Here is a 24943-nt window from a genome sequence, read left to right as displayed (position 1 = left end):
TGTTTCAAAGTGAAGCACGCTGTGGTAAAACACAGTGGGTAGCTTTTCTGTATGTATTGAATATAAACATGTTTAAAAGTTTATTATAATAAAGCTACTTGTTGGAATCGAGTATTGTCTCCTCCCTGCAAGGTCTGATTTGGGTTGCTATCACTGGATTGACTATTTCAACTAAGATTTTTCAGAAGGCCTGTAAAAGTGACACAACGGTATTCTGTCTCAGTTTAAGGCAATCAAATGCAGAACAATATTTAGTGCTTCCATACCACTTCACATCAGCTAAACACACCAACGTAGCCACCATTGGAGAATTATATGTCAATATCAATTTTCATATAACTTACACAAGAATATAAATCAGGTAACGGTGAGGGAGAAGGTTTGTGCTCCAACTACAGAAAATCACCAACCCAGAAAGCTTCACTTCTATCAATGGGACTCCTATCACTATAGTCATCCTTTCCCGTTAACTGAAGCACAGCTACTTCTCAATGTGCTTCCTGACTAAAGAAATAAACTACTCCTGGGCAATGGAACCCGGTGCATGAAGTGCAATGGCTGGGCTGGGCTTTCATTTCAACACGGAAATCAGCATAGGCAAAACCAGTTTTATTTAATGCATGCAAAATATAGGAACTACAGAAACAAACCTCAATTCACACCTGCTTTGCAATATTAACCAATTAAAATTCACAGTGAAGATGTCAGATTGCACAGAAATATAAACTGGACTTCCTTCTAGAAGGTAGCAAGAGGGGAGTGCCCAACACAAAAAAGAAATGCCACAATTCAGTAAATGGAAATGCTGTAATGGCATCAAGTATTTCAAAAGCCAGCTTTGAAAATCCTCTTAAATATGTATAATATTATTCAGTAAATGTGCAAGTCCAGCCTCCAAATACAGGAGTGGACCATTTGGGCTCAAGGAATGAGGGTAGGGAGTGCAAGATTATTTAAAATGGGTACCCAAAGTTAGGTTCCTGAATTGGTATTTAAGCACCTAAACAGATGATCTGACCTGCAAAAGTGCTGAGCCTCCAATAGCTTCCATCGAGGTTAATGAGAAAGCTCAGTGCTTTTGAAATCGGTACACGTAATTAGATGCCTGAAGCCCAACTTCAGGTCCCCGTCTCTCCACCTCTTCCCAGTCTTGGCCAGGTTATCTTAAAATTACTCCTTGCTTTACTCCATTCTAGCACGTGGCCTTGAGCAAGTCATTTTTCTTTCTGTACTTTAGCTTCCTCTGGCTCTACAACAGGGATGCCACCTCCTCTCCGCCATGCTGGGAGGAATCAAGAGTTTTGAACAAGTGGGAAAACTTTCCTAAAACAAACTCAGCTGCAACGGATGCTTTTTAAAGCCACTTTGTTACTGCTCTGCAGCGCATCACATCTGTTCCGGGAGTCAAAAGGAGCCATTTTATCTGCAATGAAATGCGATCTCAGAAACAATTCAGTGCGGTGGGCATATGAAAAATCTACTATTTCACCAGCAGGGGTCCCCTTGAGACCATAAATTCAACAGCAGGCCAGACAGTGTGTGTGCCTCTTTCACTAACACGGTGACATGAACTTGCAGCTTGCTCAGACTGAGGCACAGCTAACGCACGCATCGGCATAGCATCCTGCGCGGTCCAGCCATTAGACCAGAGGAAGGAGGAGATTTGCCTGTTAATCAGGAACACCACAGTCAGATCTTCTCAAGGAAACTTGCTCAGCCTAAAACTACTGAGGCAAGAAAAGAGCAGAAGGTTAGAGATTTTTTATTGTATTTTTTTTAAATCAAGACTAACTCTGGGCTCTCCAGCCAATCTACCTCAACCCCCTCTGGACACAGTCCCCAGTGTTCTCCGCTAAAAACTAAGACTCTCCCAGAGGAGAGCCCTGGCAGCCTCTGACCCCCCAGAATATGCTACCAGCAGCAGCTCCAGCACAAGCCAAGGAGAATCTGGTACTATCGCCCCATCCCTCTCCAAACCAATGAGATGTGCTCTGGGCACCAGCCCCCCTTATTTTCCTGTCTGTAACATCATTAGGAAACAGATTGCTGCTCTACTTCTTATTATTCCCCACTGCATCCCCATCCTTCTGCCCAGCCACAGTCACACCTTCACCTCCTCACTTCCATCCTCTCACCCAATTACACAGCCTCTCCCCACACCCAAAACCTCCCCTCCAGCCTGAGCCAAACTCATGTAAATGCCTCTCTCCCTCCTATCCACCGCCTCTCTCCCTCCGGTATCCCCAGTCACTTCAATGATTCAGCTCCATCAAGTTATGACAAAACAAAGCCACGTAACTATTACCAGTTACCCTCATCCACCCTCTCCATTCACCCCCTATTGCTCGCCTCCCTCCCTTCTTGTCTTCAGTTGATTTTAAGCTCTTCTAGTTAGGGGGCTGTGTCTTCCTAGGTCTGTACAGTGCCTGGCAGAACAACGCCTCAGTCCTGACTAGGTGTTACAAAAGAACTACTACTAAGAGAGGATCAGCACAGACTCAAGTGCATCTAAAAACCCCCCAATTGTATCCAATAGGTGGATTTGCTCTCCATAACTATTTTAGCTGGGTCAAGATCATTTCTATCTCATGTTCCAAGAACACATGAGATTTAATCAGAGACCTATCAGCCCAAATGTAATGTTTCATCCTCTTCCCATGGTAGTTTATGCAGTTTAGCTATTTCAACAAATAAAGCAAGACATGCATCTGGACTCTTGGCTTGATTCCACTAGGGAGAACCAGTTGACAACAATACTGATTATCCAGAGGCTTTTAAGGGATACATTGTGCTGAGAGAGATGTGCTTTTATTCCACAAATTGCTTTAAAAATAAAAAAGTGTTGTACAGAATGCTACACGTTTTAAAAACTATTCAAAGAAAAGTGACTCATCTAGGATCCACAATAGAGCAGGAAAGCAGCATTAAAGTGAACAAAAGACTAGGCCCTGGGGAATCTATGCCAGCACAACCACCAGTTCATTTCTATTAACTGAGCAGACAACTAGATGTGCCATTTCTTTACTGCTCACATTCACAGAACTGCACTGCCCCATAAATCATGCCAATTAAGGGTTAAATCTTGGAGTCACTACAGAGGCAAGTACAACCATGATAGTTAATGGGAACACAGAGGATGCCAGGATCAGGTCCTGACTGGGTGTGCGGTTTAGCAGAGTACTGATTAAGCAGGTTTTGCTGTAATTTATTGCACTCACTTTAAAACTAATAAACCAAACCATTCTTATGTACATCATCAAAACCCAGAAAAATAATCCCCTACAGCACTGCTGCCTTCCTGCTTTTCTTTTAATCTCTTTGCTTGTTCTAAAGCCAGAATTTTGTTTTGGCGGCAGATCCAGAAGTATGTTATGCAAACTATAGGCTACGTTACATACAGTACCTGCCTCAAGTGGCCCTTTCTAGCTGGTGATATTTTATAAAATGTTTAACATAGTTCAGTAAGTAAAATATTCCGGCACACAGGTATCCCCTAATCTTAGAAAAGAAAAACAAATTAAAATATTACAACATAATACAACTTTGATACAGAATCAAAGATTAGACAAGATTTTCACAAATGTTAACAGATTTATAGTGGTCTTTACATAAATCTAGGTTGTTTTTTCTATATACACAAATTAAAAACTCTGACATAGTAGAGCCTTGTGTGTCTGCATAGTGGACACCAATTTGATGTTTCCAGGAGTCAGCTTTGACCCATTGCTTTGAGTCTCAAAGGAGTTTGGAAATGTCTTCATATTGGATGCCTTCAATTCTCCGTCCTTTTAAAGGCCCCTGCAGATGAATAAATTGCAAGAAAGATTGGGGTGGGGGGCAGGGAGAACTATGTTTGTTGAATCTCATAATAAATAGTTTAAAATTACAATATAGCTCAACTGAATCAAATCAAACCTGTCCACACTTAGCCATGTTTAAGAAAATGATAGCTATTAAGTGAATAGCACACAGGAAATGAAAGAAACTTTGGCATTTTTACACATTGCTGTATTCATTTGTTTATTGATTTTTACCTAATGTACAACTTTCATCCTTCAGAGACTGTGGACAATGCATTAATGTGAAAGGCCAGGTTTTGAGAAGACTGCACATTAATATTATTATGGAATTACTTACTAGTTAGCAAGATTTAAAGAGGAATTGGACATTTATATGGGCAGAAATATTCACAGTTTTAATAGTTAATGGTAAATTTTGGAAGGGATATACAATTACATGCTTCACTCTCTAACTATTAGGAATTAGAATGAGATCTGCCTGGGGGGAAAAGATTATTCCACATCTGGCAACTGTAAGCTTCTTGTACCTTTCCTCTGAAGCATCTGGCGCTGGCCAGTTGGAGACAGGATACTGGACTAGATGAACCAAGGGTTTGATCCAATATGTCAGGTCCTATGTTATATGTTAAAGTGACCAAATGCACGGGCAGTTACGCTGGTTGTCTGTTCAAGAGCAGTAACTGCATTCAAAAGTTATATGTAGGGTCCTACTAAATTCACGGCCATGAAAAACGTGTCACGTGCTGTGAAATCGGGTCTCCCCGCATGAAAGCTGGTCTTTTGTGTGCTTTTACCCTGTACCATACAGCATTCACAGGGGAGACCAGCATTTCTCAAATTGGGGGTCCTGATCCAAAAGGGAGTCGCGGGGGGTAGGGGTCGCAGTATTGCCACCCTTACTTCTGAGCTGCCTTCAGAGCTGGGCAGCCAGAGAGAGGTGGCTGCTGGCTGGGTGCCCAGCTCTGAAGGCAGCGCCCTGCCAGCAGCAGCACAAAAGTAAGGGTGGCAATACCGTACCCTGCCACCCTTACCTCTGCGCTGCTGCCTGCAGAGCTGGGCGGCTGGAGAGAGGTGGCTGCTGACTGAGGGCCCAGCTCTGCACGCAGCAGCACAGAAAGGTGGCAATACCGAACCCTGCCATCCTTATTTCTGTGCTGATGCTGGCAGGAGCTCTGAAACAAGAAGCCAAGTAAACACCTCTAGAAAAAAAGGTCTCTAACTTACTTAGTAACCACTACCCTCTGACATCAAAACAGAGTCATTGAGTGAAATTCTGGCCCCATGAAATCAACAGCTACTCTTACTGACTTCAGTGGGGCCAGACTTTAACCTTAAATCTCTCTTTAGAGATTTATAGGACTCATACAAAAGAAAAAAGGCCTTTTACACTAAGGCTCAGCCCAGAGAATATTTTCCATTGAGAAAGGTGGTTTGTAACAAAAATGCAAACACAGTCTTAACTATAAGTAGCATGAACAACAAGGATTCAAAATCCATCAAACTACAAAGCCAGCTTGATAAATACAGTAAGATAATTCTCTTATTTCATACATACATACATTTTAAGTGTATTGCTTTCTCAGTTGAAAAGTTATTGTATCATTAATAGACCACATTTAAATTAAAGCTATTAAATATTTTACAAATTTATCTTTGAAGTTCAATTTGTAAATTCAGTATCCCATTGTCTTTTAAAGGTAAGGAGGCCCAGTAGATAGGGCAGTGGATTAGAACCTAAAAGGATTTGGGTACTATTCCTATTGGCCGGCTGGGTGACCCTGAGCACCAATCTGTGTCCCAGATTCCCCATTTGCAAAGGGGCAATAATGATATTCACCCTTTGTAAAGGGCTTTGAGATCTACTGATGAAAAGTGCTATAAATGAAAGATTATTACATATATTGAAAATGTACATACAGATTCAATGATTATTGCTGCTGAGAAGTTCTTCTCATTTATAGATTCCAAGATGCCTTCATTTCCTCTGTAACCTCCATTTAAAACCAGAACTTTCTTTCCTGAAACAGTAAACAGGAAGAACTTTACCCATAGGGAACTCTTAGTGTCTTTTGATCAAGCCCCTCTCTCCTGAAAACACAGGCCAGAGTCACTTTGGGAAGTCTGTATCTACAAGAACTATAGAAGACATTGTTCCCTTGGAAGCAATGCTCAGCTTTTCTTCAGGGACTGCTTGATCCTAAAATGCCTGAGTGATACAGATGAAGGTTGTTTTGCTTTTAGGAAGCTGCCGATGCCGGTTTATCTAAGTAGGCTGAAAAGCAGCACAGAGAAGCTTGTCATAATTCACTAGAAGTGCACATGTGAGGTATGTAGCAATGGGAGCTCTGACACCCTCTGAAAGGATGCAGCATTCACCCTCCTTCTCCAGCAAGGCCTGCTGTTTGGGCAGGAATCACCTTCCTTCTAGGATCACTCCCCTTCTGGGGTACCTCACTGTTGCTGAGGGACTTTCCTGGTCCTTGAATATCCAGGAACCCAGCACTGACTGTGGGCACCTCTCTGCGCAGGTACACAAGAGGAGGGGAGAGTTTCCTTGAATCCTGTCCATCTTAGGGAGAGCCTGTGAAGGAACCACCACAATCCAGCACTTTATGACTAACAGGGATCTCTAGGGGGCCCTGGCAAGCTTCAATTACCTTACAATATTTACATCTTCATTTTTATTTTGTTTTTCAAAATCCTTGTAATTTCTCCCTCATCCATCATAAAACTATTCCTAAATAAATAAATCAATGCCAAAAACACAATATCCAGAAATAACCTTACAATCACGAACTCCAGACAATGGAGGAAACTTTAAGGTGACAAATACCTCAACAATACACTTACATTTATAATATGTATTACATGGAGGGAAAATGCATGCTAAGAACCATTGAGGACAATCAGTAAAGTTCTTTGGCAGACTCCTACAGATACTTCCTGGCAGCTGAAGAGAGATGCTTTCATCTAGTCAAACCAAAAAATGCTTCCTATCCTTCTTAGAAGGAGCATAATTCCTCTTGGAAAGCTCTGTGAAATCACCAAAAAGAATAAATGCAATATTTGCACCAACAGCAACCAGAGGATACTTGGTACATGACAGGAATATCTTAATACAATGTGGATAAGAAATGCTGGCCAGGAACAAAATTAGTAAAATGACACTTGTCATCATAACCCTCAGGTGACAATTGATGAGTTATAGCTCAAAAGAATGAAAGTCAGTCCATCAGATGCAGCTTTGCTAGCTCGTTTGCAAATAAATTTACCTGGTGCTGGTATTACTGTCTCTAGATGTGTCTGGTCAAGTTTCAGTTTGTCTCCAGAATCAATCATCTTTACAACTGCTGTGTACTTGTCAATTACCTCCTGTCATGGAAAATTAAATATATTTATTTTAAAAAGGGAAAGATACCTATAACTTGATTATTTTCTTATTAAAAAAATACAGGTAAGAGGTTTAAAAGCAAATGGCCATGTAACATGAATGATGCAAATACATCGGGGTAATTACAAAACAGAATCATTCTTTGATTTTCTGCCTTTTTTTTTTTTTTTAAAGTAGTCTTAATAGCAAGTAGATTCAGGAACATAGGTCTAAATTTTCAAAAGTGGCAAGTGTTTTCAGGTGCCCAACTTGAGAAGTCTGAAATGGACCTGATTTTTAGAAAATGCTGCACAATGATTTTCTGAAAATCAGACCACTTTAAAGAGTCTCAGATTGGGCATCCAAAATCACTATTCAGTTTTGAAAATGTAGGCCATCGGTTTTGTCATGCTAGATCAGATCCATGGTTTATCTAGTGCAGTATCCTGTCTCTGACAGTGGCCAGTGCTAGCTACTTCAGAGGATGATGAGATACTTCAGACCATTAGGCAAGGGCCACCAGACTGAAGAACTTGTGAATTTAGGGGACCCCTCCTTCTAAGATCATCTGGGATTTTTACACTTCAATGCTGGACAGAGATTACTGACACAGTCTCAAGGACTGAAATACCATGCACTGCTCTTGGTCACTCCCCAGCAACACAGCTTTAAGATGACTGTATGCTCTAAAAAGACTCATCGATGAAATCAGAGTCTGAAGAAAACAGTAACAAGAGTAAACTTAATAGGGAAAAATGGTCATCAAGAATGAAGAGGTGAGTGGATGCCCACAAGCGTCTATTTTGATTTGCAATAAATCCCAAGTCACTCACTGTCCAGAAGGAACTGAGAATCTGGTAAACTCTGAGAAAGTTAAAGGGAAGCCCTCATTCTGATAGTTGGGGTTCAACCACTACCACCATAAGCAACCAAATAAACAGATGTTTTCTAATTGCTGTGGACTAGGTTGTGTCCAATCACTTTATTCACAAACTTTGATCGGATAAAATGCTGTAGATTCACCTTAACAACTGCTTTCTTCTTATGATACTTCTCACCAAGCTTTTTTGTTACAATTTTTACAACAATTTCCTGGAAAAGGGGAAAAAGGAAAGAGAAAAAGCTAAATACACAAACAAAAACAACTTACTCTCAACTCAGTGTTTACATCACAAGTAGCTTTTAACTCCAGTTGTCCCCACAAGCAGACACTGATGTTATGCTGTGTAGTGTCAGCAGGCAATGTCACTTCTAAGACATGACATTATAGAACTTTCATTGTGGCAGGAACCCCACCACAAAGGCATCTCCTGCCCTCACTGACTCAAAATATACTTAAATTTGAATTCAGTGTGTTACAAGGCAGCCCTCCTGGATCACTGGCAAGGCCTGACCAGGACATTTGGATCTAACAGCCTGACCCTCTTTCCTGAGCTGGAAGACATAGTTGTGTTAGTGCAAAGGCTGTATCTTACTACTAAATCTCTATATGGTCTGACCACTAGAGTGGGGAAAAGACACCCCGTTAAAAGTGCATGTAGATAACCTCTAGATGCAACTGTCCTTTAACTACAAAGTAAGCCATCAGTATATAAAGGAGCTTAAATATTTGAAGTATAATGTTTCAGCATAGTAAATATTGCACAGCAGCCAGGAAAAGTGAGATATTTGCAAACTGAGAGAAATTAACTTATGATAATATCTCTGTTTGGAAAATAAAAATGTACTTTTGGTCATATTCTGCTCTTGGATCTATACATGTTGCAAACCAGCAGGGGCTGTGTGCATGTTCCCAAAGGCAGAATTTGGCCTGATAACTATGTAGTTATTCAGATACTTACAGGCTGCAACCAGTAATCTGTTCGGGCTGTTTTTTTCTTTTCTTCTTCAAACTACAGAAGAAAAAAAGTCAATTTTTTTTTGGCCTTTCATATCAGTGCAAGGTTCCCACCTCCCCCTAAAAACCTGAACAAGTTCCATGCACTTAGGTATCAAACCAAAACAGAATAGTGAAGGTGTTTACTACACCAATGGTCCATCTAGCGCAGTAGGTATTATACCATCTGGTCTTAAATTAAATAGTAATAAGTTATCATCAATTTCTTCCAAAACCTTCTCTAATGACACTACAATCTGGGATTTGTCCCCGAAAAAGAATGGCTCAGGTGTGGGAATCTCCCTTACAACCTTCTTCTGCGGTTAAGACTGATGCAAAAAACTCATTTAGTTTCTCTGTAATGGCCTGATCTTCCTTGAGTGCTCCTTTAGCACCTTGATCATCCAGTGGCCCCACTGATTATTTGGCAGGCTTTCTGCTTCTGATGTACTTAACTTTTTTGCTGTTAGTTTTTGAGTCTTTGGCTAGTTGCTCTTCAAATTCTTTTTTGGCCCACCTAATTATACTTTTACACTTGACTTGCCAGAGTTTATACTCCTTCCTATTTTCCTCAGTAGAATTTAACTTCTTCTACTTTGTTGTTCAGCTGTGGTGGCACTGTTTTGGTCCTCTTACTACATTTTCTTAATTTGGGGTATATATTTAAGTTGAACCTTTATTATGGTGGGGGGTTTTTAAGTTTCCATGCGGTTTGTAGGCATTTCACTTTTGGAACTGTACTTTAAAATTTCTGTTTAATTAGCTTCCTCATTTTTGTGTAGTTCCCCTTTCTGAAATTAAATGCTTCTGTAGTGGGCTTCTTTGGTATTTCGCGCACACCCCCTCCCCACCCCCGACACACACATATACAGGGACGTTAAATATAATTACATTATGGTTGCTGTTACCAATTGGTTCAGCTATATCCACCTCTCGGACCAGAACCTGTGCTCCACTTAGTACTAAATCAAGAATTGCCTCTCCTCTTGTGGGTTTCAGGACTAGCTGTTCCAAGAAGCAGACATTTATGATGTCCAGAAATTTTATCTCTGCATTCCATCCTGAGGTGACATGTACCCAGTTAATATGGGGATAGTTGAAATCCCCCATTACTATTGAGTTTTCTATTTGCATAACCTCTCTGATCTCCCTGAGCATTTCACAGTCACCAGCACCATCCTGGTCAGAAATATATCCCCATTGCTACATTCTTATTATTCAATCATGGAATTTCTATCCATAGAATTCCATAGTACAGTTTGGTTCATTTAAGATTTGTACTATATTTAACTTTATGCTTTCTTTCCCATATAGTGCCACTCCCCAACCAGCATGACCTATTCTGTCATTCCTTAATACAAGGGTACAAAATATTTGTGTCCCCCATTGATGATCACCATTCCATCATGTTTCTGAGATGCCTATTATATCAATATCTCATTTAATACCAGGCACTTAAGTTCACCCATCTTAGTACTTAGACTTCTAGCATTAGTATATAAGCACTTTTAAAATTGGTCGCTTTTTAGCTCTCTGCCATTATGTGATCTAATTGAATAGGACTCTTTCATTAAGATGAAAGGCAATTCTCTTTAGACATTTATAAAATTTTGTCTAGAATAAAAACTTTTCTTATAAAAGATGTACTAAGCTAGGTCACTTGAAAAATCCAGACCCCTTGATCTGCATCCAGAATTAAATAGAGCATGGGTAGAATAGGAGGCATTGGTATTACGTGGGATAAGCCACGATGATCGTGTAAAGTGGTGAGCTGCTGAATTCCACCCAATCTGGAGCTTCAAGTTCTTTTCAAAGGTAGCCCCAAGTAGAGTGCACTTAGTGATTTAGACTTGGATTACAAAGGCATGGATCTCTAGGTAACATTCTCACTGTACCTCCATGATCTCATCCAGTGCAGATTTCTTCTTTTTCTCCTTTGATTGGCCTGAGCTGTGAGCAGATTCTTTCCGTTTAACTGATCCTGCTCCTCCCACCATCTTCAATGCACTTGGTCCAAGGACACTGCTGGAAGAGGGTTTAGATTAAGATGATGTTTTAAAAAAGTGAACAGTACAAAGCGTAAGCATAGAAGTTTTAGGTTATCAGGGAAGTCTTAAACTGACACCTTTACAGAGATGCCCCCGGAGAACAGGCTGTGCAGAGGTGCAGCTGATCTTTTAGACCTCAATCCCGCCACTTAATCTACATGAATCCTGCACCAGATTTCAATGGGGACCTATATGGACACAGGAGCAGATCAATTTGCAGGATCGAGGCATTGGATTATAATCTCTGGGGCACGAATTGTACCAACTTTTGCGTTTGGATTGCAGGAACTCCAAGAGGCAAACAATCTGATGGTCAAACCAACCCACTGGTCCAAGACTTAGATGGATGCTTCAACCATTTTAGTACAAAAATGTTTCTTCTAGCACACATTACGGAGAAATTTATCTGTGGGCAGAGGTACAATAGGTGGACAAAAGCCTGTTCATTAACAAAACCTCTCAGATTGAATTGGGCCATATGTTCTTGCTTCTCTGTAGGAAGCTGCTGCGTTTACAGACAGTGAGCAAAGTGATCAAGATCCTATACCTGGATATGGATTCGTTCTTGTTTATTTTGAATCTGCAATTTTTCGTTTTTTTGACCGATTTTAAGAAAGATCGGTTCTGATTTTGCAGGAAGTCAGTTTGTTTGCTTTGGTAACAATGTTTATTGTCTTGTGTTCAAATAGTGTTTTGTAGATGTAAAGTGCTATATAAGTGCTAAGGATAATTAAAAATAAAATAGTGCAGGTTATCATGATCTAGATACACTCTCTACAAGTCTCTTTTACTTCTGCATTAATGTTACAGAAATCTTGTGCCTGGGAGCATCTCTAACTTGGCATGAGAAATTTAGGTCACTTGGCCTACTAGTTTCACAGAGGTCTAGACAGACTAATTCCAGCAAATAGCTGGAGAACACTCAGAACAGTACTTCTTACTTGCAGGAGATCTATTCAGGGAAGTTTGTATTTTAAATCCTGTAATCACCTTGAGCACTACCTGGGAGTGGAATCTTTAGGTGTAATTTATAATATACCTCAAAGCTTAAAATCCCTCTATTATATTGAACCAGTTTATAGTCTAATTTTCTATCTCGCATATCTCACATCAGATATCTTATCTAGACGCTTCCCCTGTGATGAGAAGAGAGCTTTCATTTTACCTGTAATATGTTTAATTACAATATTGTCCTATGAGAAAGGATGGTTTCTTGCTAGCCAAATGTTTTCACAGACTGCTGTAACTTCTTATCAGCATTGCTTATATTATTGATCCCTTTGTCTTGCACTGCTTGTGGTTACACCGAAACTCAATGAAGTTTAAAAAGATTTATTTGGATTCACCTTCCTGAATGCTGATCAGGAAAATGCATTGAAGGCAATTGGCCACAGTAGTCAAACATGGGTTTACAAGACTAAACTAGTCAACTAGTAGTGGATAAGTAGAAAGGCAGCTGGGATATCGGATGCTCATTTAAATATTTCTGATTGTATATTTTAGTCCTTTATCTGACTTTTCATATGTTGCTTGTCTTCTTAGGAGCTGATCCTGCATCTGGCTCCTAGTCAGTGGATGCGAGGAAGCCCACTGATTTCCATGGGGCTCCACCCACCAGGCCAATAGATTCACAGAGTTTAAAGCCAGAAGGGACCACTAGATAATCTAGTCTGGCCTTCTGTATAACACAGCAGGATCAGGAAATAGACTGCATGCTCTTTAGGGCAAGAACTGTCTCGCTGTACACGTGAACAACACTTAGCGCATTGTGGGTGCTACCATAATACAAACAATAAGACAGGACACAAACAGCATGGGATGCTTCGTGTCTTTTCCTCACCTTGTTTTAGACGATGCTGCTACTGAAGTACTGGCTCCTTTGTTTAAATTAAATGCAACTAAAAAAATAAAGAGATGTTACTCTATTTCTATCCTTCACATCTAACTGTATTTAAGGGTGTTACAGTGATGAATTGCAAATTAGAAGCAACACAAATACAGAAAGATTTACTATTCAAATGTTTTGGCTCATCCTTTAAAATGAACTTCTTTATACAGTACAAGAAGAATACTTCGCTCTTCTATAGTGATTTTCATCTGTGATCTTAAAGCACTTTACCAATGCTAAGCCTCAATGCTCAGTCCACTGCTTTAATCCTAGATCACAAATATCCTCCATAAATTCTAAACATGCATATTAAAAGTCCAGTTACCTTTCTCTTCATCATTTTCTCTGTTTAGTTCAGTATAGACAGGCCTTTCCTGCCAAAGAAAAATAAAACAAACTTCAAGGGTTGAATAAACAACTGACGTGATATCATTGCTGGGGATCTTTAATTAGCTCAATTTTTACAACTATTATAAGGTTATCAAACTAGCCACTCTGGCCTGACAGGTTAGGAGGATCAGGACTAGAAGACATCTTGTTATAGACCCCTGTGCAGAATTCTCCAATGAAGATTCTCTATATGGATATCATCTGAAACAGACTGGCTCCAATAGGAAAGGAAAGTTACCTTTTATTAATAGCCCTATTTCTTCCTGAGCCAACACGGCTATACAGAGAGACAGGCTTTCCAAATGATACAGAAATGATGAGACTCTTCCCTATTTTGAGGCACTGCAGGTTCAATGAATCGTAGGGACAGAAAGGACCTCAAGAAGCCATCTAGTCCATCCTCCTGTGATGAGGCAAGAACCGAGGCCATCCCTGACTATGTTCTCCCATGATCGGGTTTCCACAACCTCCCTTGGTAATCTAGTCCAGTACTTAACTATTCTTGTAATTAGAAAGGTTTTCTTAATATCTAATCTAAATCTTCCAAATCAACCAAAACTGAACACAATATTCCAGCTGAGGCCTCCCCAGTGCCATATCGAATGAATGATTGTGTCTTCTATATAACATCCCTGTTAATACACCCCAGAATTATATTTACCTTTTTCTCAAGTGTACCATATTGTTGACTCATATTCCATTTGTGATCCCTTTTATTGCCAGATCCTTTTCTGCAGTACTACCATTTAGCCAGTTATTCCCCATTTTGTACTTGTACATTTGATTTTTCCTTCCTAAGTGTAGTACTTTGCCTTTGTCTTTATTGAATTTCATCTTGCTGATTTCAGATCAATTCTCTGATTTGCCATGGTCATTTTGAATTCTAATCCTGCCCTCCAAAGTACTTCAACCCCTCCCAGCTTGGTGTCAACTGTAAATTTTATAAGAATACTTTATACTCCATTATCCAACTCATTAATGAAAATATTGAATAGTACCGGACCCAGGACAGACCCCTGTGGGACCCCACTAGATACACACCCCCAGTTTCACAGCAAACCACTGATAACTATGCTTTGAGTACAGCAAGGGCGCTCAAATGTTTTCAGTCACACCCCTCCGCCCTCCACCACCACCTTACAAAAACCGGAATGTGTCCGGGACCCCCCTCCATTACTGCATAGCCATGGCTTCCTCAGCAGCGGAGTGTGTGCTGAAGGTGAACTGGGGCTGGGGTTAGAGACGGAACTTGTCGAGGGCAGAGAGGGAATGAGGGTAGAACTGGCTGGGGGTGGAGAGCGAGTGAAAGGTGGAGCTCAGCCTGGAGGCAGAGCAGGACTGGGGGCTGAATGGAACCTGGTGGAGGAGCAAGTCTGGGGCATGGTGCTGCTCCCTTCCTAACCCCAATGGGGGCTAATCCAAGCCCCGCCCCCACAAACATTCCTCCATGCCCCCTGGGGGGGGGAGGTGCCCCACATTTTGGGACCACTGGAGTACAGTCTTTCAACCAGTTTTCAATCAGTTCAAATTCCCACTTTATAGTAATTTCATCTAGATCACATTTCCCTAGTTTGCTTATGAGAATGTCATGTGGGACTGTGTTAAAAGCCTTACTAAATCAAAATATATCATATCTACTGCTTCCCCCATACAATCAGCCAGTATACTCGAATATTAAACTAGGAAAAATACTTATTTTAATGCTGCTTAAAATTTACCTATGGATACCTGGAATTAAAACTGCAAGTTTCAATCCCATGCATCAATAGGTTAATGAGTCCTGGAACCACGCCAAAGAAAAAGTCCTCTAGAATACAGCACGGTACTAAAGAAAATTACTTTTCATCTCTGGAATTTGGTTTCCCAAACTTTTGATGATCTAAAACATTTGTTATTTTGGAATTAGAAGGTCATGTAAGATCAGGCCTTAAAAGTCCTGTCACTTTGATCACCATCTTGCTTTTCCCTCCCATTTAAATTCAAAGAAGATTTTAGTAGCTAATTTCTTGAGAATGAGAAATGTTTACATGATAATTTTCCTTCGGTTAGAAACTTCCTTCCAGTACTCGTGGGCTAATGCCTCCCACAAGTGGAATTCAGATGCTGTTGCTGGAGGCTCCAGGGCTGAGCTCTGTCCTTCAACTCAAACCATCAGAAGTTCAATTATTACAGTACAATAATAGGCAGAAATAGAAAATCCCCAATAGAAAGTGAGATATTTATAAACTAAAGAGTTACCTGGGAACCAACCCAGTGACATAAGAACAGCCATACGGGGTCAGACCAAAGGTCCATCTAGCCCAGTATCTTGTCTTCCAACAGTGGCCAATACCAGGTGCCCTCAAGGGAATGAACAGGTAATCATCAAGTGATCCACTCCCTGTCGCCCACTCCCAGCTTCGGGCAAACAGAGGCTAGGGACACCGTCCCTGCCCATCCTGACTAAGAGCCATTAATGGACCTATCCTCCATGAATTTATCTAGTTTTTGAACCCTGGTATAGTCTTGGACTTCACAACATCCTTTGACAAAGAGTTCCAAAGATTGACTGTGCGTTGTGTGAAGAAATATTTCCTTTTGTCTATTTTAAACCTACTGCCTATTAATTTCATTTGGTGACCCCTCATTCTTGAGTAATGAGGAGTAAATTATTTAAACACTTCCTTATTTACTTTCTCCACACCAGTCATGATTTTATAGACCTCTATCATATCCCCCCTTAGTCATCTCTTTTCCAAGCTGAAAAGTCCCAGTCTTATTAATCATTTTTGTTGCCCTTTTCTGAACCTTTTCCAATTCCAATATATCTTTTTTGAGCTGGGGCGACCACATATGTATGCAGTATTCAAGATGTAGGCATACCATTGATATATACAAAGGCAATATGATATTTTCGGTCTTATTATCTATCCCTTTCTTAACGATTCCCAACATTCTGTTCTCTTTTTTGACTGCCGCTGCACACTGAGTGGATGTTTTCAGAAAACTATCCACAAGGACTCCAAGATCTCTTTCTTGAGTGGTAAAAGCTAATTTAGACCCCATCATTTTATATGTATAGTTGGGATTATGTTTTCCAATGTGCATTGCTTTGCATTTATCAACATTGAATTTCATCTGCCATTTTGTTGCTCAGTCGCACGGTTTTGAGAGATCCTTTTGTAGCTCTTCGCAGTTTGCCTGGGACTTAACTTTCTTGAGTAGTTTTGGATCATCTGCAAATTTTGCCACCTCACTGTTTACCTGTTTTTTCAGATCATTTATGAATATGTTGAATAGAACTGGTCGCAGTACAGAACCCTGGGGGACACCAGTGTTTACCGCTCTCCATTCTGAAAACTGACCATTTATTCCTACCCTTTGTTTCCTATCTTTTAACCAGTTACAAATCCAGGAGAGGACCTTCCCTCTTATCCCATGACAGCTTGCTTTGCTTAAGAGCCTTTGGTGAGGGACCTTGATAGGACACTGTGACGGGGCATGCCTCACCACTGCAGTGCCTGCTAGCTGTCCAGGAAATTAGTGCTGTACCCTCTTCTGGTGGTGTCTTGACTGCTGTCACCTCTGTTCCTGGTCCCACGTCACTCCCATGACTGCAGCGTCCTCTTCAGTGACGCTCTCCATGTTCCCCTCCTTTTGGGGGGACCTGCAGTCTACTATCTAGCCACTTCCTTCAGTGACTCCAGCACCCTCTTTGCCCTTGCATCAGGGCCTCAAGCTGCAGATCCCTGCAGCCTGCCAGGAGCTGCCTTTAGTTCTCTGGGTCCCTGCCTGCAGCACTACGTGGTCCAGGGTGCTTGCTGTCCTCTGCCTGCAAGGCAGCCACTCCTCCTCCCTTCTCAAGCTCCAGGGAGTGACTGACCCTGCTCTGTTCTGCAGTCCTTCTTATATGGGCCAGCCCGGCCCTGACTGGCTGCTCCCATAAGCCCTTCTGTGATTGGCTACCTCCTGCGCAGCCTCCCTAGGGCTCCTTTTAACCCCTTTTCTGCCAGTGTGGTGCAGACACCCCATCACAGACACCCTCCTATCAAAAGGAAGGAATGGAATGAAGAGGAATGGAAACATTGTGCAAGTCTTCCTCAGATAAGACTCATACATTCCCCCCATCCCCACAATGCCTCTAGGGACTTCTGTGAATAGTCTCCCAGAAGCCGAGGAGGCTAACTGGTGCGGGATTTTTACGACTTGCCTGCAGCAACCTGAGGTCCTAAGGGATTGGCATTTTGGATAGAAAAAGATGAACAGGATAAAATTGTATATGTTGGAGATATGTCTTTAGAGCTCTAGTAATGACACAATCTTCCAAGGGTTAGAGCTAAATGAAGGGAGAACTATTTTCCAGGAATTGTGGAAAGAGGGACTTACCTTGAACAGAAAGGTTTCTGGAGTTATAAGAATAACATTTTCCTCATTAAAGGTAGAATGCTTCTTGTATGGACATAGGAACTAATTCCAAAACTTGCCTTTCGGAGGGAATGGAGACTAGAAGGGCCAGCCACCCACCTACCTAATTTGCCAGTGCGATTGAACACAGCACCTGATACTCAAATGGAGGATCCATGTGGTAGGCTACAAAATGCTGCTGTAGCTGGCTGGTTGTAGGACCCCAGCTGAACCTTCTGAAGAAACTCTAGTGTAGCTGAGATCATTAGAAGTTTGGGATTACTAGAATATTTGTATCACAACAGCATCTAGGTCAGGTCCCATGGTGCTGGGCGCTGCATAAAGTGGCAATCCCTGCCCCAAAGAGCTGTTTCTGTTTCCCCTCACACCAGAAATGTAAATTTGGCCAATGAATGAAACATCTTGGTCTTCCATATAACTGCTCCCTCTTTGGACCTTGCTGTGCGGAGCTGGCTCGAGCCCAGTCAGCCCTTGCCCCCCCCCAAAATAGAGGTAAAACTATGCCTATGCTTAAGGGTTCCCCCCAACCCAGGCTCCCGCTCTTCCCCTGCCGGGCCCTGGGGGCATCAGCAAGAAAAAGGTTGAGAACCCCTGGCCTATCCCTCATGGTTCAGAGGAGACCAAAAAAAAATACAAAAGCAAAGAACCCATGATACATGTTACCAATCCAGCATTAGTTACCTGGGGAAAATTCCTCCCTAACCCCAGCTGGTGATTGACCTGTAACCTGGAGCGTGAAGACTGACCGTTTGTATCATAGCTAAGTAACTGCAGATGTGAGTCCATTGGAAGATTTGACAGAGCAGTCCTATGTGGATTAAATTAAATATTTAATAAGAGCACTTCTGAATGTGAAGATTGGTATATATAAGATCTTCTCACCTGTTCTTTCCCCTCCAAGCCTCTCCTAACTTGCTCTTCAATGAATTTAGCAGTTTTTTCTTCATCATCAAGGTCTTGTTTCTTCTTCTTCTCTTGTTCTTGTTGTCTACGGATAGTTTCTGGGTCCCGATCAATATACTGGATATACCAGCCTTTAGGAGTCTCATCCACTTTGCAGAAGCCTTAAAAAAACAAGCATAGATCATGTTTCAACAGTTACTACCAAAACCAAACTAAAAAAAAAAATGCTTACATTTAAGAAATTATGTTTATGGAATAAGTAAATGCCAAGACATGCATCATAGACTGTATTTAGTGTATCGATGTATTGATTACCTGTAGCACACAATTTCTCCATGTACTATTCTTGAATTACTGCTTTTAAACTATCTTACGCATAATCTTTTCTTTCAGCTAATCAGATTTACTTTGAAATAGGTCAGTGTAGCTAACAGTGACATAAGTACATAAGCTCCCTTTGTTTAATAAAATATGGGAATGGAAATGCTTTTTTCAACAAGGAGAAAACAAAAATCCATACATATATAACTACACATACAGAATGGTGTGCCATAGCATAAATTTTACTAGAATGAGTTCGAATTAATCACACTTGTAATTTTATTAGAATGAGTTTGCTTTGGCCACGTTAATCACACAGGTCATTACAATGAGTGCCACTCAAACCTTCACACCAGGCCATATTTTCTCTACATGCACATTTACCAGAAAAACTATTATTGTAGATATCAAGCCTTAAACCTTTCAGAAGTTCAGTAATTAATATTGACTACTCAGGGCCTCAAGCCATCTTAATTTGTGGAGCAATTCTATATTTGGAAGGAATATTTCTTTAATAATTCGTTGTTGTTTTAAATGGCAGCCGTTGAAAGTTGATCCGAGTTCAGTAGTAGTTCCAGTGGATGTGGATTAGTGGGCAGAGCGCAGATGAAGCAGGAAAAGCCTCAGAAGTTAGCATAAGGTTTGAAATTTATCACATGTATCACTATTTATGTGGCACTGTTGGGAGTACAATAAATGTATATGCATACTTCTTATGGATTTTCAGTATTTTGGACTAATCAGCAGGTTTTATTGATTATTGAGTGACTGCATTGCCAGTAATTAATCATTTCTTATAGGAAATAAAATTACCTTCTCTCCCTAACCATTTAGTAAAGTCAGTTAGGGTTTCCCACTGCGTGGCATTCATGTGGATGTGCTCTCGATGGCTGATATATTCATTGTATACAATATTATTGTGGACTCTTTTCGTTCCTAAAACAAAAATATATTACTGTTAAATACAAGTCCATTACTGGGGAGAAACTGATGTGAATTTTTGTTTTTGAACTATACAGGGTTATTAACAAAAATAATCAAAATATTTACCAAATCGTCTCCTGAGCAGTTCTAAGAAATCATTTCGGAATTCCCTGATGGAATACAAAGGAGACTATTTAAATAATGCTTTTACAGTTGCGTAGCATTTGCATTTATAAATGACAATGGAAAAATATTTACAAAATAAAGAGGTGTATTCAGTTCAAAAGAATATCACCAGATTCAGATAATCCATTTCCTCTTTCACTGGAACATTTAAAATATGGTATCATATGTGTATCACCCTACACACCTACAAAAGTCTATATGCACAGTGTGCGTGCCTGTATTTATACAATTGTGCAAATGTGTCAATGTACTCACATACACTTTGACTATGTCTACTCTGCACACCACGGGTGGTGGCGTGCAAGGTATACGGAACTACATGATGCAGTACACTGAGGAGTGTAGCTACATGTGTCAGTGGAAGGCTCCAACAGCTCCCTGCAATGAAGAAAGGCTCTGGCAATGGGGAGCTGCCAGAGCCTTTCCCAGCTGCCTCCCCCTGCCAGCGACTCTAGCAGCAGGACACTATACTACTAAAAATAGCAGTGAAAACAGGAGAGGTGCTACTTGGGTGTGTAGATAGCCACGTAGGGTACATACCCAAAGGGTTCAGACATGACTTTACTCCACTCACCTAATCAGTTCCTCACCATCTACAATGCTATTTCTGTCTGTGCTGGGGGCGATGGGAGTGCAGTGTATATACTTTATATGCCACCATAAGGCGTGTGCAGTGTAGACATACCCTTTATCCTCCTTGACCTGTCAGCTGCCTTTGACATCAACTATGCTCTTCTTTTTGAAATCTTGTCCTTCCTTGGTTTCTGTGACTCTGTCCTTGCAGGGTTCTCCTCCAACCTCACTTATTGCTCCTTCAGTGCATCCTTCAGAGGATCCTCCTCATCCTCCCTCCAACTTTTCCACAGTGCTGTGTCGCTGGTCCTCTTCTCTATCTTATCTCTGGACAATCTCATCAGTAACACAAATTCAGCTACCATTTCTATGCCAACAACTCACAGATCTACCTCTCTGCTCCAGACCTGCCTCCTTCTGTCTCAACTAAAATCTCTCTCTGACAATTCCTTTGGCTGCCTAGCTGACAGCTCAAGCTCAACTTGGCTAAAACAGAGCTCATAATCTTCTCCTCTGCAAGCCCTCCCTTCTACCTCCTTTCTTGATCACTGTGGACACCACCACCATTCTGCTAGCCACTCAAGCCCATAACCTGAATGTCATCCTGGATTTGGAGCTCACTCTGTGTACTCACATCCAGGTTATGTCCTTATATGGCTGATTCTTTCTACATAACTTGTCTAAGATATGGCTTTTCCTATCCACCCACACAACTAAAACACTCATTCAAACTCTCATTATCTCACATCTCATTACTGCTACATCCTTTTCACTGGTCTTGACAAAGGCACTCTTCCCCCATTTGTAACCGTTCAGAATGCTGTTGCTAAGATAATTTCCCTAACCCGTCCCTTTGCCCATGTCACATCTCCGTTTGGATCTTTCCACTATCTCCCCTTCTCCACTGCATCAAACATACGCTACTTGTTGTCACTTTCTAGGCCCTTTACAATCAATCTCCATCATCTCTCATTCTCTGTTGAGCTTTTGACACTCACCTCCAATCAGCCTATGATGCCAACCTTCATCACACACTTAAGTTTTCAAATAAGTACTTCTGTGCTTTCTCCCATGCTGTCCTTCACAAATGGGAGGCACTTCCCATAAACATCAGCAAAGCTACCCTATTATCCACTTCCAAATCACTCCTCAAAACTCTCCTTTGCTATGATGACTAAAAAAACCCTGACAATTACACAGCTCACGTGCTGAAAGCACTGCCTATCATGCAGACAAATACTGTCCCCTTGTTTCCTTGTACTTCCCTGTCTGTCTGTAGCTACCTGTCATCTCTTATCTTAAATTGTAAGCTCTTTGGGATAGGGACTGTCTTTTTGTTCTGTGTTTCCACAGCACCTAGCACAATTGGATCCTGGTCCATCACTATGGCTCCCAGGCACTGCGATAATACAAATTCATAATAATAGTAACTTCTACCAGGTGACATTTTCTTACTATATAACCAGGGCCCTTACAAATTCATGGTCCATTTTGGTCAATTTCACGATCATAGGATTTTTAAAATCATAAATTTTCAGATTTTGAACTGAAAACATAATTTCACTATGTTACAACTGTAGGGGTCTGACCCAAAAGGAGGGGGGGGAGTTGCAGTATTGCCACCCTTACTTCTGCGCTGCTCCCTTTTCATACTGCTGCTTTAAAAATATCTACCAAGTAACACTACAGTAAAATTTTAAAATTCATCAAAATTCAGTTGCTTCAGTGGGACTCCAAGAGGGCACAAGGATGCAACCTCCCAGATTCGACTGCAGGATCAAGGCCTATGTGGGGAATTTTGAGAAACTAACTCTGAAAAATAATCCATGAATTGTTGAGGATCTTCAGAAGCAAGTAGCAGCTGTCTCTGGTGGGATTCGGACATACAATGACATTTGAAGCCATTCTGTAAAATAAAAGATAAACATTATCTTGACTTACAGAAGTCAGTAAACTGACATTTTAAACACCAAAAAAACCTAAGTTAGAGTTTTAAAAAATAAAACATCATCGCATAGTGCAGCTAATGTGGGAGAACAGAGCTAAGGCAGCAACTGTATGACTCCTGCATCTGAAGTGTGAAATGTTTGTCATAAGCCTTATTACTGTTACAGTGAAAGGAGATTCCCTTGGCTTTACCAACACATCGCCTGCACACCAGCCACTCCCTTTTTTCAAATGGTCCTTTATGCCCAGAATGCCCCCTCCATTCCAACGTAGCAAGAATCTATGCTCTTCTCTTTAAAATTGCTTAAAACGATTCTTCTGTGATGCCTACCTAGTTTTAACTCTCCTCTTGCATAAGAGATGTTATTTTTTAATAATGCTGCACTGCTATTTGATTATTCTATTTCCCAGTCAGCTGATGCTCATTATCCTGATGTATTTTTATGGTCTGGTCCTGAGGGGCAGGTCGAGAGCCTGCATTTTCCCTTGATTTCAATGTAAGTTGTGGGCACTTAGCACTGTTAGGATCAAGCCTTTAGGTCCCAATTCTGAAGATATAACAACAAAGCGGTTACCTTCCTCACCTGATTAGTCCTAGTGAGTATATGCATAAGTATTTGTCACTTTGGGACCGAAGAGCTTGATCATAAGGTACTGAGTGTCCATAGCAACCTGAAAGCATGTACGGGCAGGGGTTATCACCCTCTGTTCTGTTCAGCATTAAGCACATGGTCTGCGTTCAATAAACAAAGTGATATGGGACTTGTACATTTGGGGCAAAACACACATGCAGAATGTCAGTGTCGCTGTAGCTCACGAAAGCTTATGCTCAAATAAATTTGTTAGCCTCTAAGGTGCCATAAGTAGTCCTTTTCTTTTTGCGGATACAGACTAACACGGCAGCTACTCTGAAAAGTGTCACAAGTGAAGAAAAAGCTCATTACAAGTTCTAACAGATTTGATAGAGATCAGTGCTACAACTATGAAAGTGGAAAGGACTACTAATGCCCCAATTTGTGCAAGTATTTGTGATACTGATGACCTCTACCAAAGAAGAGAGAAAATCTAGTACACTAGTATGTTATTATGAAATTGTCAAGATTATTACTAGAAGAAGTTAATAAACACATCTCATCAGAGGACAGTAATACTTGCGAAAGCTGCAGCAGAAATCAGCCTTTCACTCTGTGTATTAATACACTTACAGTTGTTTTGCAAAGGCATGTGAAACAAATGTCAAGCAAAAGAATTAAATCTTACCCAGTGTACTTTATTAATTTGTTTTGTTTGGATTATTACAATGCAGCGAATTGACTTAAAATGGATCTTGTTTAGTTCACTGAATTGTATTTGAATGTATAGCCTCCTCTGATATGGATTAGCATTGATTTAGGCAAAAGAAAAAAAAAGGTTAGTTATGTAAAAGACTCTTCCTTTGCTATAGATACATGTAAGTCTTTATTACTAGTCTTTCAACCGCAGTGGGTTTCAAACCTTTTTTTTTTACACTGGTGACCCCTTTCACAAAGGAAGCCTCTGACTGTAACCCCCCTTAGAAATTAAGAAAAGGAGGACTCGTGGCACCTTAGAGACTAACCAATTTATTTGAGCGTGAGCTTTCGTGAGCTACAGCTGATGCTCAAATAAATTGGTTAGTCTCTAAGGTGCCACGAGTCCTCCTTTTCTTTTTGCGAATACAGACTAACCCGGCTGTTACTCTGAAACTTATAAATTAAGGGATTTAATTTAAGGGGAGCTGGCGACCCGCATGTAACCACCTTGCGACCCCGGGTTTGAGCACCCCCCCGTTCGACAGGGGTCGCGTTTGCAGGAGGCTGCTGCGCAGAGCGACGCCCCCTTCCCGTGCTCGACGGCGCCGAGCTCCCATTAGCGCTCCGCTGAGGACAGCGACGAGCCGAGCCCTGCCCGCCCCAGGCGTGGGGGGGGGGGGGGGGCGCCCTGGCCCTGCGCCGCCCTCATGGGTCTCCGAGCCCGCCTCCCCTCGGCACAGCCCCCTACCCCAGCCAGGGGCCGCTACCCTAGCTACGGCCCAGGCCCAGCCGCCTGGTCTCGCCTCGCCGCCCGCTGCACCCCAGCTCCCCTGCCCGGCCCCGCAGCCCCGGCTCACCTCATCCCGGCACTGCTTCTGGCACATCTGGCAGTACCAGCGCAGCTTCTGCAGCCCCTTGGACTTGATGCGGTTGGCGATGGCCTTGGGGCTCAGGAAATCCGACTTCCCCATGGCGGCGGCGGCGGCGGCCTCCCGACCCCCCTCAGCCCCGACCGGAAGCGGAAGGACACGACCCCGGAACG

The 24943-nt window shown here is 41.6% G+C and overlaps 1 protein-coding gene across 3 annotated transcripts; it reads right to left on the bottom strand.

The window, feature by feature from the left end:
* Positions 1-588: 588 nt before the first annotated feature.
* Positions 589-24942, bottom strand: KIN (Kin17 DNA and RNA binding protein). Of its 3 annotated transcripts, none has more exons than XM_073328820.2 (13): positions 24759-24942; positions 22495-22589; positions 20051-20094; positions 19814-19936; positions 18659-18840; positions 13308-13356; positions 12935-12992; positions 10942-11071; positions 9012-9062; positions 8194-8262; positions 7073-7172; positions 5718-5818; positions 589-3798 (listed from the first exon to the last, which is right to left on the bottom strand). In XM_073328820.2, the coding sequence occupies exons 1-13, from the start codon at positions 24870-24872 to the stop codon at positions 3736-3738; spliced, it is 1179 nt and encodes a 392-aa protein (XP_073184921.1). In that variant the 5' UTR covers positions 24873-24942; the 3' UTR covers positions 589-3735. The 3 variants fall into 3 exon arrangements, 2 of the variants coding, with proteins under 2 accessions (XP_073184921.1, XP_073184922.1); XM_073328821.2 differs by having other exon boundaries at positions 10942-11068; XR_012156853.2 differs by lacking the exon at positions 589-3798 and adding an exon at positions 6651-6833 and having other exon boundaries at positions 5734-5818.
* Between the last annotated feature and the right edge of the window lies 1 nt (position 24943).

The sequence above is a fragment of the Lepidochelys kempii genome, chromosome 1, assembly GCF_965140285.1.
Source record: "Lepidochelys kempii isolate rLepKem1 chromosome 1, rLepKem1.hap1, whole genome shotgun sequence".
NCBI lineage: Eukaryota > Metazoa > Chordata > Testudines > Cheloniidae > Lepidochelys > Lepidochelys kempii.
The sequence above is the reverse complement of the archived record's forward strand: the minus strand, read 5'-3'. Positions and strand labels throughout refer to the sequence as shown.

Bases quoted from the DNA above. Each gene is read 5' to 3' on its own strand.
- KIN (XM_073328820.2), bottom strand. From the start codon at position 24,872: ATGGGGAAGTCGGATTTCCTGAGCCCCAAGGCCATCGCCAACCGCATC. The intron at 8,263-9,011 runs GTAAGTATCTGA...CCCCTTTTCCAG, and splicing joins CAGATTACTGGTTGCAGCCT to GAAATTGTTGTAAAAATTGT. The intron at 5,819-7,072 runs GTAAATTTATTT...TTACTGTTTCAG, and splicing joins GACAGTAATACCAGCACCAG to GAAAGAAAGTTCTGGTTTTA.